An 18,150-nucleotide genomic window follows, 5' to 3' on the forward strand; every position below is an offset into this window, starting at 1 on the left:
ATACAAAGGAATATAAATATATGTAATATATTTATGTAAATATAAATGGAGAGAGATACCATGTTTATGGTGAAGAAACCTTAATATTGTAAAGATTTAATTTTTCCAATGTTAATGTATAAACAGTGCATTTCCAATTAAAAGCCCAATAGGACTTTTTTTTAGAGAACTTGAAAACATTTTAATTTTAACATTAATATGGAAATGTGAAGGTATACAGTAACATAGGGAAGGTACTTACCCTGCCAAGTATCAAGGCATATTAACAAGCTGTAGTAAATAAATACATAGACTGTTGCAACAGGATGGAATCCAAAAATAGGCTCATGAAAGATAGCAGCTTGCTGTTTGAAAGATAGGCTATCATAAATCAGTAGAAAAATTGGTGTACTATTAAGTAAATTTTGCTGGGATGGTTTTTTGTGCAGTATAAATAAAATTTGATTCAGCTTCACACAGTACATAAAATTTCATTCCAAATAAATTAAAGAACTAAACGTGGGAGAGGGATATAAAGGAAAACCTGAAACTATTAAACAAATAGATAGGAGAATAGGAGTTCAAGGATAGAGAAAGATTTCTTTTTTAAAAAAGTGTAGGGACTTCCCTGGTGTTGCAGTGGATAAGACTTCATGGTCCCAATGCAGGGATTCGATCCCTGGTCAGGGAACTAGATACCACATGCATGCCGCAAATAAGAGTTCACATGCCACAACTAAGGAGCCCACCTACCGCAACTGAGGAGCCCATGTGTCGCAACTAAATGAGCCCACGTGCTGCAACTAAGGAGCCCACCTGCTGCAACTAAGACCCAGCACAACCAGATAAATAAATATTTTAAAAAATAAAAAAAAATTAAAAAGTGTAAACCATAAAAGGTTGCTAAATTTGATTATAGAAACAGAAAACAACATGCAATAAAACTGTAAGCATATGTTAAAAGACAGTGACAGTTTGAGAGAAGGTATTTGCATAATGCAGACAAACAAGTGCTAATCAGAATATGTACAGAACTCCTACATATCCATGAAAAGAGACAAATGACCCAGTGGAAAACGAAAAGTGGACAGAAGGTATGAACGAGCAGTTTACAGAAGAGGCATTTTGGATGCTCAGAAGTGCAGATGAGCACAGCAGTGAGATGATTTCTCCTGTGTGACATCATGTGTTGATTGGACAGTTAACACGTGTGAGCAGAAATGATATTCTCACACACTGCTGAGGGAAAGGAGGATGGTGAATTGCCACAACCACTTTAGGGAACATTTGGCAATACTAGTAACGTGTTCTGTGGCCCTGCAAGTCCATGTCTGTGAATAAGCTAGAGAATTGTTGCATGTACGCCCTAAAATCTAGAATGATTATTGCCCCAATCTTCATAAAGGTGAAAGACTGGAAATAACCTAAATGTCTGCCTGTATGGGGATGGATAAATCAAATATGCCATGTTTGTGTGATGCATCTTTAAAAGGAATAAGCAAGAGCTGAAAGTATTGACATAAAATTTAAAAGATCTATAATGACTAGTATTTATATCTATAGAGCTGACTATAGATATCTATAGGTATATAGATATCTATAGGTATATAGATATTTATATCTATAGAGTTTACTATATAGATATTTATATCTATAGAGTTTACTATATAGATATAGTAAAAGAATAAAAAATACACTTGAAGGAAGGTGACATACCAACTTGATAGTGGTGGTATGAAAGATGGATGTGAGTTTGGGACTTGGGGATGTTGATAAAGGAAACTTCAGTGTTATTTATAATGTTTTGATTTTTTTTAAGGCCCAGAATCAAATATGACCAGTTGCTGATTGGTTCTAAATTTAAGTATGGGAGTATGGATGTTTTGTTTTATTTGTGCTTTTTTATAGTTCCTATTAAGTTTAAGAAGAACTACATTTAAATATAGTGGGATTTGAGCTGGTATTTTCAAAGTAGGCTAAATTTAATTTTTATCTTAATTACTCTTGACATTAGTGTACTGAAATGTAGAGTAACAAGTGACATTTTTGTACTGTATTTTCAGTGATGCCAATTGGTGGAAAGGAGAAAATCACAGAGGAATAGGACTCTTCCCAACTAATTTTGTAACAACTAATTTAAACATAGAACCTGAGGCAGGTAAGTTAAGTCTGAGGGAAGGTTGAATCTATTGAAGTTTTTTTTAACTTGAATTTTGTAGTTCAGTTTGAAATATAAAGTAGATTGGCATTTAACTCTTGTTTTAAATCATTTATTTATAAGGAATACAGTGTAACATACTGCTTACCAAATTAAGGCATTAACTTATCCCAGGTCAATTCCAAGAGTTATTTCCTTATCATTATATTTTAAATCCTTTGAGAGCTAATGTACAGAGGTACAATTAAGGCATAAAATAAGCTGTGCTTGACCATGTAAATATTTAAATCAATGTAATTATAGTTTAAGAGGCAGTATGTGTTTGTTCAGTACAAACAAATATTTGTTTTATTCATCACTGAAGCACAGTATCAAAGCGGGCTGGGGGTGGGGTGGTGGTTGGGAGAACTGGTTGACAAGTGCTGAGTGTGATTACAGGGGTTAGGAGTACGCCTAAGTTTTAGACTTTTCCTCACCTTGATTTGATCCTAGCGAACTCAGAACAATAACAAAGTCATGTAATCAAGGCAGTAGGTCCCTAGTTCAGATCTTCTGAACTTCACTCAGTTTTGCAGCCATAGACCGTTCCCCTCAGCTGCTGCCAACCATACAGAGAAAGCTTCCATTTGTTAGGCAGGCAGGGAGTTGGGGGGAGCTGAGTGTAAAGAATAGCTGATGATAACACTAATGATGGTGAGGATCAAAAACAGAATTGCTCAGTGGTGTTTAAGCACTCATTTGTCAGGTGTTAAGCCAAATCTTTTGCTTGCACTATTTCGTTTAATGTTCATAAGTCTGTGAGATAGGTACTTTTGTTACCTCATTTTACAGATAAGGAAACTGATGCTGAGGTTATGTGGCTAGTAGGTGACAGCCAGGATACTAAAGTCAGCTAGTCTGCCGTTAGAATGTACTTGTACTAACTGACTCACTGCTGGACATACTGCTTCTAATCCTTATAGTTCTAGAGAAAGAACTTAAATTGAAAACTCTCTGCACTGTGTGTAACATCATCTTTGTATGGGTAGGGTGATGCATTCAATTAAAATGAAGTGTAGAGAGATGAATGCTGAGTACTCTGCCACTATTTATACTTTTTATTCCTCTAGTCTGACTCTCTAAGTAGGTATGAAAATTGGAGGCACTAGTTTTAATAACTTGATAGACCACGCTCAGGGAATCCTATACTATGGTGATTTCCCCTTGGCATAGGCTAGAGAGATTGAGCTGCAGTTTTAAAAGGAAAAAATATTTGGGGTTTTCAGTAAGTCCTCATGTTATGCTGAGGTCTGCTCCTTAGGGCATATTTGAAAGTTAGCCAAATATTTGAAATAACTGTTGGGACTTATAAGTTCTTTGGTTATATAAATTTTGATTTTAATTTTTTTTACTAAAATTTACTTTATTAAAATATAGTACATTATAGCAGTACTCCAGTGAGCATTTAAATAGTTTTTTGTATATGTATGTTTGTAAGTTATTTTTCAGCCTTCTTTTTCCTAGGAAAAGTTTCTGTTTTGTGTTGCTTTAACCGTTATCAAAGTTAGGTTGAAATCAAGTCTATTTTTTTGTACATATAGAAAATAATTTTTTATAGCAAGGAAAGAGTGTAGAAGTTGTTCATAGATTTAACTCTGAAATTAGCTAATTAGATAATACTCTGTCTACTCTCTCATATATATATATTCACCCTAGTGATAACACTCAGTTCTCAGGAAAGTGTCTGTAATGACAGTTCCCATGAATTGCTTACTTGTTCCTCTAGAATGTAAGTTCCATCAGGGCAGGGATTCTTATCTGCTTTATTCATTGGTGTATTTCCAATGCCTAGAACAATGCCTGGCACGTAGTAAGGGCTAAATAAATGGTTGTGGCATGAATGAGTGAACATACGTAATAATTTATATTGATTATGAAGTGTGATGATTATTTAAAGGGTTTCCATTTTCTTATGGATAATCACAGGCTACTTATAAATTAATGACTAAAATACCAAAGTAAATACTAAGGAACTTAAAGTTTACTTTGTTTCCATAGCAGCTGTGGACAAATTGAATGTAATTGATGATGAAGAGGAGGAAATTAAGAAATCAGAGCCTGAGCCTGTTTATATAGATGAGGTAGGATCCTTCTTTTGTTTAATGGTTAAACTGTTGAGACTTAAAATGTATTATCCTTGAGAATGCTTGGAAAGAGTAATTTTTATTATCATTGAAATTAAAACTCTTTGTAAAGTGTCCTATTACTTTTTTAGGATAAGATGGATAGAGCCCTGCAAGTACTGCAGAGTATAGATCCAACAGATTCAAAACCAGACTCCCAAGACCTCTTGGACTTAGAAGGTAAATATTAGGGATTAATGTCATTTAATGTTTTAGCTATTTATAATGTCTTAAATTTCTTCTGCCTTGAGTTGCTTCCAGAGTTTAGAAATCTCTGGTGGGAAATAGACTGGTGTAGTAAATGAGTAAACATATTACTTAGAAGATGTTGCTGTAAAACTGCCTATCCTGTCCAGTGAAGAAGTCTTTGCTTTTCTGTAATATCACTAGTAAAATTTGCAGTCCAAAAAAGGACAGAATTAGAAATAACAGCATATTAATTGAGTCAAAATGTTCGAAATTCTTATTCCTCTTTTAATTCTCTTGTGTCGTAACTTTAAATGTCAAAATTATACATGATCTGTGTTAACTTTGTAATGCAGTTATTTGATGCATGCTGATGTGTCTTTTTAGTCTCTAAGAAATCTGAAACAAAACAAATGTCTTTATGTCTTTTTTAATCCATTGGGAGAAAAATCTCTGTGATAAATGGATAAATGTTATTAAATTTTTTTATGGAAGAAAGCCTGGTTATGAATATATAATATTATGCTATTGTATCAATGTTTACATTTGGAGATATATAAAATGTTTTATTTTGAAATGGCTTAAATAAATGAAAAATGTTCATATCTAATCTGTACTTAATTACATATTTTATACACTGTGACTCAAATTCCTTTTACTTTAGCTAATAATAGTTTTCTAGGTATTTTTAAGATTTTTGAGGTAACTCCAAATTTCAGTCTGCAAACTTAGTACTTCCAGAGAACATGGTGGGATTTCTGTTCTGATTTTGACTTTGCCTTGGTCACATGATATTAATGTTGATGCTGAATAGTATTAAATTTGGTCTTTTATAGTACCTTCTCTAGCATAAACTTAATTCTCTTTGTATTTTGCATGGTGTTGCATATGGTGCTCTGTTGTTCAAAATTGTTGAAATTGACTTAAACTGGTTTTTAGTTTCAAGATTTTAAAATATTTTTGTATTTACAGATATCTGCCAACGGATGGGTCCAATGATAGATGAAAAACTTGAAGAGATTGATAGGTGAGATTCTTCATGCAGGAAATAACAAATATAGTTTTCCTAAGTTTACTTGTTTTTGGCAGAACTTTAAGCTAGGGAGTTTTTGTGGAACTGTTCCAATCTTTTGAAATTGTTTCTCAGTTTCCAAAACTCTTACAAACTAATAGCAGAATGGTACTTTTGATTTTGGTGCAGTTTTTTTCATGGCAATATATTACATGCAGAATGATAGACTCCAGCTCTTACAGTGCCAGTCTTCCTTTTCCTACTTGGGCTGGAGTTGAGAGATAATGAGTTGTGAAGAATAAAGCACAAAAATGGGAATAGGGATCTTAGGCAAGCATTGTTTTGTTATATAATGAGAAGTAGTATTTGTAAAACTTTCAAATGAAATCTCCTATGTGTTTGTGACTCTAAATCCAGTGTATATACCTTTTGTTCTCATTTTTGTTCCCTGTATTTCTGTATCTCTGTTGTCCTTTTAATTTCATTATCCTATCTAGTCTTACACTTCCTTAAAAATAGTAGCACTGAAAGACAGACTGTCAGGGTTTTGAGCTTTTAACTTAATTTTGCTCCTTCTCTTATTCCTCAGAGCTTTCTCTCTGAAGTCAGAGGGGGCAGCCGTAGTGAATGGCAGACAAGGAAGAAGGCTTTAGTGCTCCACCATCCTCCCTTTCTGTTTACTGAACTTGTGTACAAAACAGCACAAGAACAGGAACTACTTTACTTCTTATCTACCTTTACCAGAGAAGAGTAGTAGCAGCAAGATTTTTTTCTAGTCACTGAAGATTATCTTTGTTCCCTGAGACTTTTTTTTTGTAAATTTGTTGTATTTTCTACAGAAATGAAAAATAAATCCCTGTCGCAGTAAATGAAATGATGGTAGCAGTTTCATCACATTTTATTGGTCTTATTTTGGAGAAAGCATTGAATATCTACCTATACATCTGTTACTTTGGTTTCATTGAAGGCATGTTAATGGTCAGTGAATAATCAAATGGGAAAGATTAAAAAGAAAGATAGTATTATCTTAGGTGTGGTTAGGGGTGCAATTATTATAAACCTTTCTGGAGCCTAAACATAGTCTATATCTTTTAACCCAGCAATACTAAATACATAGGGATATATGCAAAGATTTACCTCTTAGAGTGTTCTTCACAGTGTTATTTATAACAAACTTGAAAGTAACTAAAATAACTCTTTTTTTTCCCCTTAATTTTTATTTATTTATTTTTGGCTGCATTGGGTCTTTGTTGCTGTGCGCGGACTTTCTCTAGTAGCGGTGAGCGGGGGCTACTCTTTGTTGCAGTGCTCAGGCTTCTCATTGCGGTGGCTTCTCTTGTTGCAGAGCACGGGCTCTAGGCGCGCGGGCTTCAGTAGTTGTGGCTCATGGACTCTAGAGCGCAGGCTCAGTAGTTGTGGCACAGGGGCTTAGTTGCTCCACGGCATGTGGGATCTTCCAGGACCAGGGCTCGAACCTGTATCCCCTGCATTGGAGGTGGATTCTTAACCACTGCGCCACCGGGGAAGCTCTAAAATGTCTTTCAATGTGAAATTGGTTTAAAAAGTATTCTACATCCATACATTCTACAATAAAAAGCATTACCACTGATAAATATCTATTGACATGGAAAGATGTCATGCTATATAATGAAAAAAAAACCGAAGATATGACAGTATAATTTTATTTTTGTTGATAAAAAAGAATATCTTCAGAGAAAAAGGTCTAGAACAATTAAAAATTAGAGTGATATTTTCTGATATGAGTTAATTTTTTGAGTGAAAGCTCACCTGTTAACCAGTTCTCTCTTCAATTTCAGTTCCTGAATGGGCCAGCTGGCATTTTCCATTCCATGCCTACTAACTGCAGATGCATCTCCTGTTCTGGAAAATGCTTGCTGTTCTGCAACAAATTTTTATTGACTATTTACCTTTGTCAAACATTCAGAGATGAATAAAATATTGCTTCTTCACTTGAATGGATCATTGTCAGTTTGTTTTTCCTTAAAAGAAAAACAACTTTACTGTCAGAATTTAAAATTTTACATTTCATTTCTGTCTGTCATTGTACAGAATAAAATTTTGTAGCATTTATCACACTAGGAAATTATATTGTGTAAACAATATAAATTAACCCCAAAAAAGTGTACATAGAGTTATTGAAGAGAGATCCATAGCTTGAACTTAACTATGTTCCAGGCTGTTCTAACGTTCTTTCCTTCTACCTTCCGAAAACCGTTTTCTACCACCTTAATCAAATTACCCTCTTCATTCTTCCCTCGTGTACCCTTCTCGTTCCTTTCACTTGCCTTAATTCACACTGTCCCACTGACCTGACTTAGCCTTCCTTTTTTTGCTTGGCCTCTCCATCCTTCCTCAGGTGCCAGCTTAAGTCCCAGCTTCTCCCTAAAGCCTTTTCAGTCAAATTAATCCCCTCCTCTAAACTCTTCTGTTCCCTACCTATTTCATTTAATTTTGCATTCAAATATATGCTGTCTTACATCATTTGCTATTTTTCAGGTACTTAGCCTTGTCTTCTTAGTAAGTTGCAGTCTTTCTGAAGGAGAGGACCACACCTTCTGCCTAATTTCTCTGTCCCAGGATAGTGTTGGGCACAGTTTAGTAAAAAATTTGTTTCTTTGGTATTATGTCTCAAATCCTGGAAGGTGATCTCAAATGTGCTCAGTCATCCTGCCCTTCTATGTTCTTCTGGTATTCATCAGTATACTGGGTTATGTGGACCAATTGCCTATGGTTACTTCTTAGTCACAAATTTGTCAGCATGGACACTAATTTCTGAAGCTTCCTGTATGATTTATAACTGGTATTTCTGAAAATAGAGTTTGACCTCCTTTATACTGTCACACATGCAAGAGAGGAAACAGCACTTTTTGTTTGTTTGAGACATCAGTCTCTGATAGAGGAAAGGTGACAAGTCCTGACAGGACTCAGTCCAGGTCATGTATTTGGGAGCCCTGTGTCTGGCTGCCTGTGTTTGCCTCTTGTCTCTCGAGTCTCTCTGTGTACATATTTAAAAAGCTACATTTAATAAACAGACTTGTGGGTGCTTTAGGCCAGATAAAGTGGCCGTTCAGGGTACTTCCCAGGGTAACAGGCAAAACTGTACCAAGTCAAAAGGATTTGCATTGGAGTTCCTTGGGCAGATTTGAAGATGCAAATTTGAAAATGTTCTTATTTGGACCTGGTTTCACTCACTTTTTCGGAAGAAACCAGCAAACAAGCAGTAGAGACTAGTTCATTATATTGTTTTCATTTTCATTTTCAAGGATAATTATTCTTTTTTTTTTTTTTTAATCCTTTCATGAGTATGAGCAGATGAAAATGTGTGTGATTTTGTTTGTGAATGTACTTTTATCTCAGTCATATTGTATTTCATAGCAGGCTCTGGGCCTTGCCTGAGGACTTTCTTCTACTAAGATTTTTTTAATTAAGGCTTGGACTCTTCCTAAATTTAGTAATTATTCTTCTTTGTAATTGAATTTCCAACAGAGACCTGTAACATAAGAAACAACATTCTCCTAGCACCAGAATTATGAATTGATTGCATTTTATGAGGTGTGGAAAGGAGTTCCCCTAATATTATGAAGTCATATCAGCCTAGACATTACATGAATTAAATAATTCCTCCTCCCATTTTCCCTTTTTGAATATACTTTCATATATATAAAGAACCTTTTAAAATATGAGTAGAAAATGTGGTAAATTTTTAAAAATAATTTATGTTGCTAAAAATTAAAAATATGCTTAAAATGCTTAAAAACTTTGAAGAGTATTAAAGTGCTTCCCTTCTATGTTAGGAAGCATTCAGAATTGTCTGAATTGAATGTAAAAGTCTTGGAAGCTCTGGAACTATATAACAAGTTGATGAATGAAGCACCAGTATATTCAGTCTATTCAAAGATCCATCATCCAGCACATTACCCACCTTCATCAGCTGGAGTTCCAATGCAGGTGAGCATTTTTGAGAACATTTTTCAAAATTTAAGAAAAGTTTTAAATTTAAAAAAAGAAAGCTTTAAAGCATAGTATTAAAATTTCTATGGTCTATGAATAACATTATAAAATTCACCTTTGTCAAAAAATGTTGGCTAAACAATTAGTGTTCACCAGGACAATTACAAAGACACTGATATTTCACAAATACATTTTAGTTCATTTATAACATAATGAAGAGACCATTAAATATATGAGGGGAGTTCTGTTCTTCATAAGCTTTTGTAAATATAAAGCATAAATCCTTTATGTAAGTGTAAATCCTTTTTGTAAGTATAAATCCTTTGATTTAGGACAGTGCCTGGCATGTCACAATTTCTACAGATGAGGTACTGATGCTGTTCCTGTTGCTCAGCAAGCAAAATTTAACATTTCTTTTAAATTTCTGTTAAGATTTCTTTGACTTACATGATTATTAAAAGGCTTCATTAAAGAACTCATTTTGTTCTCAGATCATGCTTTATATTTTCTTAGATGCACAACTTAAATTGTGCATGCATAACATATATGATGCAGGCATATAGATGCAGGTTTCATGAGCCATTCATGAACACCATCTTTTCCAGAACTTTACACCTTTTCTGTGTTTCCCAGCTGAACTGAATATTTATTTTTATCAATATCCATTATTCTGAAACCTTTTTGAAATTTCGGCCAGTTAGTGGTTGAATTCAGAATGAGTTTGGATGAACAAATTTCATATTAATTTACAAAAACTGGTATGTAAAGGAGTGTGTGAAGGAGACACCAAGGAGAAAAGATAGAATATGGATGCATAATCTAGATGACTTGACACAACATAATTGTTAAGTAAAAAAAAGAATAGTTACCATGGTAACTCACATCGGACAAGATGCATTTATCAAATATGCCATGCCCTGAACTTTTGAAAATGATGAAAGAGTCATTACATATGAGGATAGAAAGAATTTCTGGGTGCAAAAGACAGCTGGAGTTTATTCAATGTTGCTTCTGTTTTCAAAGAGTTATCTGCTGCTGCTATGAACATGGAACAAAAAGAAATGTTTGCGCCATTGTGTTATGGGACTGTGTATTGTATTTACTTCTTTGTGTGTCTGTAAAGGGTTATTTATTATTCCTATGTCAGGTTTTTCTGTTTAGTTGCATACTATTTACAGTCTGTGTTTTGCTAAGCATAACTCATTTCTTTAAAAAGCTAGCTTTCAAAAAAAAAAAAAGCTAGCTTTCTGTCTAGTTTGAGTCTTCACATGATGCTATCTGTACTATTCGTGCATAACAGCATTTGAAATATTCAAAGTTCCTATTCTAATTTGAAAAAAAAAGTTCGTACTAAAAAAAGTTAGCGTAACACACCATTAATTGCATCTGTGAAGGCCACTCAGGAATCCTAACCTGCAGAAGAGGTCCGCTTCCACCATCTCAGCCTGTGGTCAGTGGGCTGTTATGTGTCTGCTAAGGAGGTAATATGATTGTACTTATTAATGTCATAGTTGATTTGGCATTTCTAGCATTCTAAATTTTCATGTCATTGGTCTTTGCTTTAAAAATAGCTTAGTTTAAAACTTATGGTTACCAAGGGGGAAGGGGTGGGGGGGGAGGGATAAACTGGAACATAGGGATTGACATATACACACTACTATATATAAAATAGATAACTAATAAGAACCTACTGTATAGCACAGGGAACTCTACCTAAAACTCTGTAATGACGTATATGGGAATAGAATCTAAAAACAGGTGGATATATGTATATGTATAACTGATTCACTTTGCTGTACAGCAGAAACTAACACAACATTGTAAAGCAACTATACTCCAATAAAAATTAATTTTTAAAATGAGCTCAGTTTAAAACTGGAGCGATTGATATTTATTAAACGTGCATCGTTTTGATGCTGTATTTGGTAAGCAGATGGTAGATCCTGTATATTACCCTGGAAATTAAGTAGGGCACATATAAATATTCACAGAGACTTAGACCTTTGCTATTTCTTAAGAGTACATCTCCTTTACCCATAGTTCTTCTTTCCTTTTGTCCTATCTGTCCTGCAGGCAGGATGAAGGAGGCATTGGCAGAGAGGGCCTGCACTCTGCCTTGATACCATTTATTCTTCAACTTGCTCTTTTAAGTTTCATTCTTAAGAAGTTGAATAAGTCACCTGAGATGGGGGTGAAGAAGGTCATCTCTCTGATGGTAACTTGAAGTGATACTGTGCTGCCCTTCAAGGGAGTATATAGTTTTCTGTGGCTCTTCAGCAAGACATGTTACTTAGTAATAGGCAACCTGGGTGGATTCCAACGTGCTCCTTAAAAGTACACCACCTCCCTTCCTTTCAACCCCCTGCAAAATAAAAGAACAAGTAAATCATAAATTTCCATAGATTTGGCACTGTGATTTGGAAGCGCTTTGCTTTTTATACTAGGGTGGATAGATTGGTAGAATCAGATTGCTCCCCAAAGAAGTATAACATTTTATTTCATTTAAGTCTTTTAAAGTTTTAAATGAATTGCTAGGTAGTTGTTTGGGAGATCAGTAAGTCAACTTTTTCTCTTTGGTTAATAGACATATCCAGTTCAACCACATGGTGCAAACTATATGGGTCAAAGTATTCACCAAGTCACTGTTGCCCAAAGCTACAGCCTAGGACCAGATCAAATCGGTCCACTGAGATCGCTGCCTCCAAATGTGAATTCCTCAGTGACAACACAGCCTGCTCCAACTCCGTATTTAAGGTGAGTGTTTGGGAGCTGTGTTAATTTTGTAATTATATGCATTAAATTTTCACAGATTTTCAGAATGAGAATAATTAGATCCTTCTCTTTATAATAATAGTGCCCTCTTTTGCTATTGAGATGAAGTTGTAGAACTTCCCATTCAAGATCCCATGAAATTGGAATGGTGCTGTCTTAGCTTTGTTAACCATACTGAGATGGTGCCTAGACCTGGCTTATGGTCTGGGTCCCCGGGACAAAATAAAGTTAACTGTCCCTTACAGGACCCAAGCCTGTACTTGGGTCCTGTAAGGGTATACTTAGCATGGTGCTCTAATCAGCCTAGTAAAGTAGTCCCAGACATATTTTAGGAGCATGTACTCCTAAAAATCAGAAAACTTTTGTTACTTTGACTCTTAAAAAGAAGTGTGTTTGAGCTGTGGAATTTGTAGTCTTAAGTTTTCATACTAACTTCTATTCTGAAAAACATGTTTAAATCTTGCCTTCTGTTAACTTTGCTTAACCACACAAAATGTTTATTCAGTACAGTCACGTGTAATGATTTGTAAGGTCTCTTCCCAATCTTAAATTCCATGTGTATAAATTTTAGACATTATCTGGAAATTAAATAAATCTGTTGGTATTGGTGTTTGATTAAGTTAAAATGTAAAAATTTTGTTATCCTGGGTGACACTAGGAATTACAGAGAGAAAAACGAGTATAGACATTACTCGTTTTTGGACGAGTATAGACATTAATCCTCCTATATTGAAGCAGTGTATTTGGTGCATTTAAAAATTATATATCTTTTATAAGATATGCTATAGTAATTACAGGAACAAATGAAAGTCCTGCGATTTGGTGTGACTTTTCAACTTAGTGGGGTTTTGGGGGTTTTGTTTTGTTTTTGTATAGTGTCAATAAGTAAACTATAGGTCAGGACTATTTTGAGGGTAGATTCAGGACCCTATGTGGATTACATGTTCTCCCTGCCTTTATTATTTTTATGTAGGGATTCAGGTTAAGCTATCCCGGGCAGCTTTGAAAGTGCCCTACCAAAGGAAAGTATAAAGAGTGGGTGAGGAATAGTGGTCTCCTCTGTGCTGATCGAGAGAAGAGGGAAGGGAGAAAATGGGCTGAGGGTGTACTTGAGCCGGGGTTTTGTTCTCATTGCAGCTGGCCAAGGACGCCAGCATCAGAAACAATCTGCGTCTCCTCAAAAGATTTCTAAATGTTTTCCGTGAGAAATTTTGGAGAAAACAGAATTAGATAGGCCGTATAAGCCTATATTTTATTCTTTTTGAGTACTTTCTTCTTCCCAAATATAAAAATTACATTAACAGTATTGGATAGCTGGAGTAGTTAAATCATAATCGGAATAGTAGAGGTATATAAACTTAAAGAGACGGAAAAGACATTTTTATTTTCTCATGATGATTGATCTCTGACCGTAACTTAGATAAATAATTATGGTTTTCTTTTTAAAATTTTGTTTGTAGTGCTGGACAAGACACTGTTTCCAATCCTACTTACATGAATCAGAACTCTCACCTTCAATCAGCTACTGGTGCAGCTGCTTACACGCAGCAAATGGGGATGTCTGTGGATCTGTCATCTCACCAGAGCACTACTTCCAGTTTGCCGCGGTCGGCAGGCTTTGCAGTGGCAGCTCCAGCTCATTCAGTTTCACAGCAGCAAACAGATTACCCTCAGCAGCAGCCTCTCCTTTAAAAACAAACCAAGAAAAAAAAAAAAAAAAAAAAAACAAACCAAGCATTTTCTTGACCCTTGTGATTGTAATCTGAAAATATTAAAAGAAGAAAAAAAATTTTTCTCAGCTCAAAAGGCCCATGAATAAAGCTCAGAAACGTATTTTACTCTAACAGGCCATAAAAGGTTTTTTCAGTCCCAACTTGTTTGAGGTCAAATTTTTGATGAGAGGCAGCTTCAGGTTCCTTCCAGTTAGTTTTTTCTTACTTTCAAATCTCTCTACACAAATCTGGACAACCAGTAAGTAGCCTTATGACACTAAACAACATGACATAGGAGCGTATAAAGAAACCACCATTTACCCCTAAAATATGGTAATTGGGAGAGCACTGAAACGTTTAAGTATTTTTTGTCTGCATATTTTTTTTTCAGAGTTTCCCACCCATCATTATTTTAAAAGGCAAACATGTTTTTGTGTACGCTAGCTTCCCTACATATTTCCTTTGGCTTCTTAAATTGTAGTTGTGTTTGCAGTACTGTCAGTTTTGCTCTCAGTGGTGTGTTGAGTAGTAATTAGCATATAATTGTCTACAGAAGCAAGAGCACTTTGGGAGGAACAAAAATGTTTTCTGTTATTATCAGTGAAGACCATGTAAATGCAGTTGTGTGATAAAGCATTTAGCCAGTCCCCCAGTCATGCCAACAAGTGGGCTGAGGAATGCCCCACAAAACATTTCCATTCCCTGGAAAAAAACGATTTCTTTTCCTACAGGCTTCCTTGGCATTTAGAATTGCCACTAATGACCTTTTCAAGTGATTTTGGCCATTCTCTAATGAAGGTATGGTCAGTTTTTTTGTTTGTTTTGTTTTCCTGTAGTGTGGTGTGCTGCATTCCCTTTTTACAGAGTATATGTGAATTTAAGCTATGAGACATTCCTAATAATTTGATGTGATATATATACCAAGTGTGGATGATGTGTGTTTTTATTGATGTTGTTCTTTTAAAGAGATGATTTGAGTACCACTGGTATGCCAGACTGTTGAAAATTTTGGCCATTCCTTTCAAAAGTAATCCTGAGCCTGTGGAATAATAACAGGCAATGGCTTTATAGGGAAGCCATCAAGACAGTTTTCCTGAAGCCTATGTTTTAAAGTGAGTTTATAGTGCTAACAGATTCCATGTACTTTAGGAGTTCGGTAGTAAACCAATAAGGATTGTTTTCTTTCCTAAAAATTTGCACACTACTGCATCATCTGCCAACTTTTTAGATAACACAACATGCAAATACATATGCTTACAGATATATGGTATTTAGACTGGGGAAAAACAATGGACATAAGTTTTGTTTTTAAAAAGTTAACTTGTGGGAATTCTCTGGTGGTCAGTGGTTAGGACTCGGCGCTTTCACTGCTGGGGCCCGGGTTCGATCCCTGGTTCGGGGAACTAAGATCCCGCAAGCCGCCAAAAAAAAAAAAAGTTAACTTGCATGGAAGCAAGATTTCTATATTGTTTTTTAAAGAAAGCCCTTAATCTTTCTACCAAGAATCCGTTTGAAGACAGTACTCTGGAAATTTTTGTCATTTATGTAGTTACAGAAATTTGATTATAAGTATGTTCCTTTTTCAAAGAAACTGTATATTAGAACAAAATAGTCTTATGTATACTACTTGGTCTACATGTAAAGGGAAAAACAAGCAGTATTTGAAAGCCCAATTTCTGTCATTGTCTTATTTCAGGTACAAGTAACTGGAAAGAAACTTAACCTTTCATGTCTCTGTTCTGTTTTTTATCCAGTATTTTCCTTCTATGTGAATTCAATTATATACTTATAAAAAATTCTAAAATGGCACCTTACTTTTTTGGAAATGAATCTTCTATTCTTTAAAGAAAACAAAACATAAAAAACATTTACAAAGCTGCTCTTAATAATAATTAATGTTTGCATATATATGGAAAATCTTATTTTTCCCCCAAACAATATTTAATAAAGTTATTTTAATGTTTGTGTAAATAATTCATGTATAATTGTGATCTGAGTTGTAAAAGCTTAATTCTGTATAAGTCTTTGAAGTAGAATAAATACTGCACACCCACTAAATCGGGATCTGCCATTTAAGTTCACCTAATGTAGTTTTGTAATGATATAACATGCAACATGTATATAGTGTATATTGGCATTTAGCAGTGAAATTTTATACATCCAGAAGTTTCTTCTCCCTTTTAAATTAAAAATTATTTTTGCCATACTGTAATGAATTTTGTGTTGCAGGTTGTTGATAGTATAAAAACGTTACTGAATCTGTGTACTGAGATGATATTTTTGGTGTTAATAAGAAACATAGGGTTGTTATTTTTCTTTCTTTTTCATGATCTTATGGATTGTATTTAAGACCTGTTTATAATTAAATGTTTTCTGCCAAAGGAATTGTCTAACATCAGATTTCTACATCAGGTTCATAGGTTTATATAAAAAATAAAAATAACTTCTGCTTTTTCATATTGTATCTTGGTACATTAGAAAGAATTCCTGAAAATTTATAATAAAATTAATTTTCGCTAATGTAGGAAAAATTTCCACTGGATGTTAAACTGTATAAAGTAGGATATGTTCTTATAGTTTGGAAAATGTATGGTCTATCAGTATTGTCTTATAATTTGGTAATTTGTTTATAAAATTACCTGAACATTAAATAATTATAATATATCAACTAGGAGTTGATACTTGACTACGTAACAAATTTCACTAAATTTTTGAAGATAGTTATAGTTTCATTGTCCAAATTTTTTAAAAAATTGATTATTAGATGTTAAAAAAAATTATGGCTTAAAGATTTAAAAAGCAAGTTTTTCTTAGTAAAAATTGTAAGTGGCAAGGCCCCTGACTTCTAAGAGAGGATTTATTGAATTGTCATTATGATGAGAAAGCTGAAGTTATTTTTGTAAATAATAAATTGTAAATAATATAGCACCAGTCTGTCATGCTTTGTTTCTGTCAAAAGGCATTTTTCTTATTACATCAGTTTTAGTAAGTAAAGGGAGGACTCAATTCTAGGGACTTGATTTTTTTGTTAATTTGATTTATTTTTGTTTGAAGGTTAAAGATTTTTTTTTTACGTTTATTTATTTATTTTTGGTTGCATTGGGTCTTCATCGCTGTGCTTGGACTTTCTCTAGTTGTGGCGAGTGGGGGCTGCTCTTTGTTGCAGTGCGTGGGCTTCTCATTGCGGTGGCTTCTCTTGTTGCGGAGCACAGGTTCTAGGTGCGCGGGCTTCAGTAGATGTGGCGAACGGGCTTAGTTGCTCCGCGGCATGTGGGATCTTCCCAGACCAGGGCTGGAACCCGTGTCCCCTGCATTGGCAGGCGGATTCTTAACCACTGCACCACCAGGGAAGCCCCAAGATTTATTTTTTAATAAAGCTTTCTGCAGAAGAACTATTCTAATTTTACCAAGCCAAATTTGAGTTTGCATCTTTAAAAAACATTACTGTGTCAAAAAAAATTAGGTTGCTTACGTAGAGTAGTGGGATGAATAGTGTCCTCCCAAAATTCACGTTCACCCAGAATGTCAGAATGTGACCTTATTTGGAAAAAGTCTGCAGATGGAAGTAGGTAAGGATCTTGAGATGAGATCATCCTGGATTTAGGGTGAGCTCTAAATCCAATGACAGGTGTCCTTATAAGAAGAGAAGACAGAGACACCGAGCAAGTCATGTGAAGATGGAGGCATAGATCGGAATTATTCTGCCACAAGTCAAGAACTGCCTGGGGCCACCAGAGCTGAAGGAGGCAAGGAAGGATTCTTCCCTAGAGACTTCAGAGGGAACATGGCCTTGCTGACACCTTGATTTCAAATGTCTAGCCTCTAAAACTCAGAAGAAATCAATGTTTTAAGGCACTATGTTTGAGGTACTTTGTTATGGCCGCACTAGGAAACTAATGAACTTGGATAAAAGTGTACAGCAAAATCTGGATACCAAGCATTCCAAACTTTTACAAGATTGGTTAAAATTGTCACAAGAGTTCTGAGACAAATGTTTGTAGCCCAATAGCAATCTTTTATTATCTTTTCCAAACTATAATGAAATTGCATGGATAAATGAAACTAAGACCCCTGATAATCCCATAATCCCATTTTTAGTGATTTTTTTAAAAAACATCTACATTTCAATTATTGCTTTCTTTATGCCAGAGGTGTTAACAAGATTGTAGCTTATGCATTTACTATTCACTCTTCTCC

The 18,150-nt window shown here is 34.8% G+C and overlaps 1 protein-coding gene across 4 annotated transcripts in view; it reads left to right on the forward strand.

The window, feature by feature from the left end:
• The window catches only part of STAM2 (signal transducing adaptor molecule 2), a 47,916-nt gene extending 33,941 nt beyond the window's left edge, over positions 1–13,975 (forward strand). For 3 of the 4 annotated variants that reach the window (XM_060152880.1, XM_060152882.1, XM_060152883.1), the window contains exons 8-14: positions 2,043–2,137; positions 4,175–4,257; positions 4,392–4,479; positions 5,458–5,512; positions 9,313–9,466; positions 12,054–12,223; positions 13,702–13,975. In XM_060152880.1, the coding sequence (XP_060008863.1) occupies positions 2,043–2,137; positions 4,175–4,257; positions 4,392–4,479; positions 5,458–5,512; positions 9,313–9,466; positions 12,054–12,223; positions 13,702–13,933 (877 nt within the window). In that variant the 3' untranslated portion in view covers positions 13,934–13,975. The remainder of the gene's footprint in view (positions 1–2,042; positions 2,138–4,174; positions 4,258–4,391; positions 4,480–5,457; positions 5,513–9,312; positions 9,467–12,053; positions 12,224–13,701) is intronic. The other variant, XM_060152881.1, reaches the window with a different exon arrangement.
• The last annotated feature ends 4,175 nt before the right edge of the window (positions 13,976–18,150 follow it).

Source organism: Lagenorhynchus albirostris, chromosome 6 (genome assembly GCF_949774975.1).
Source record: "Lagenorhynchus albirostris chromosome 6, mLagAlb1.1, whole genome shotgun sequence".
NCBI lineage: Eukaryota > Metazoa > Chordata > Mammalia > Artiodactyla > Delphinidae > Lagenorhynchus > Lagenorhynchus albirostris.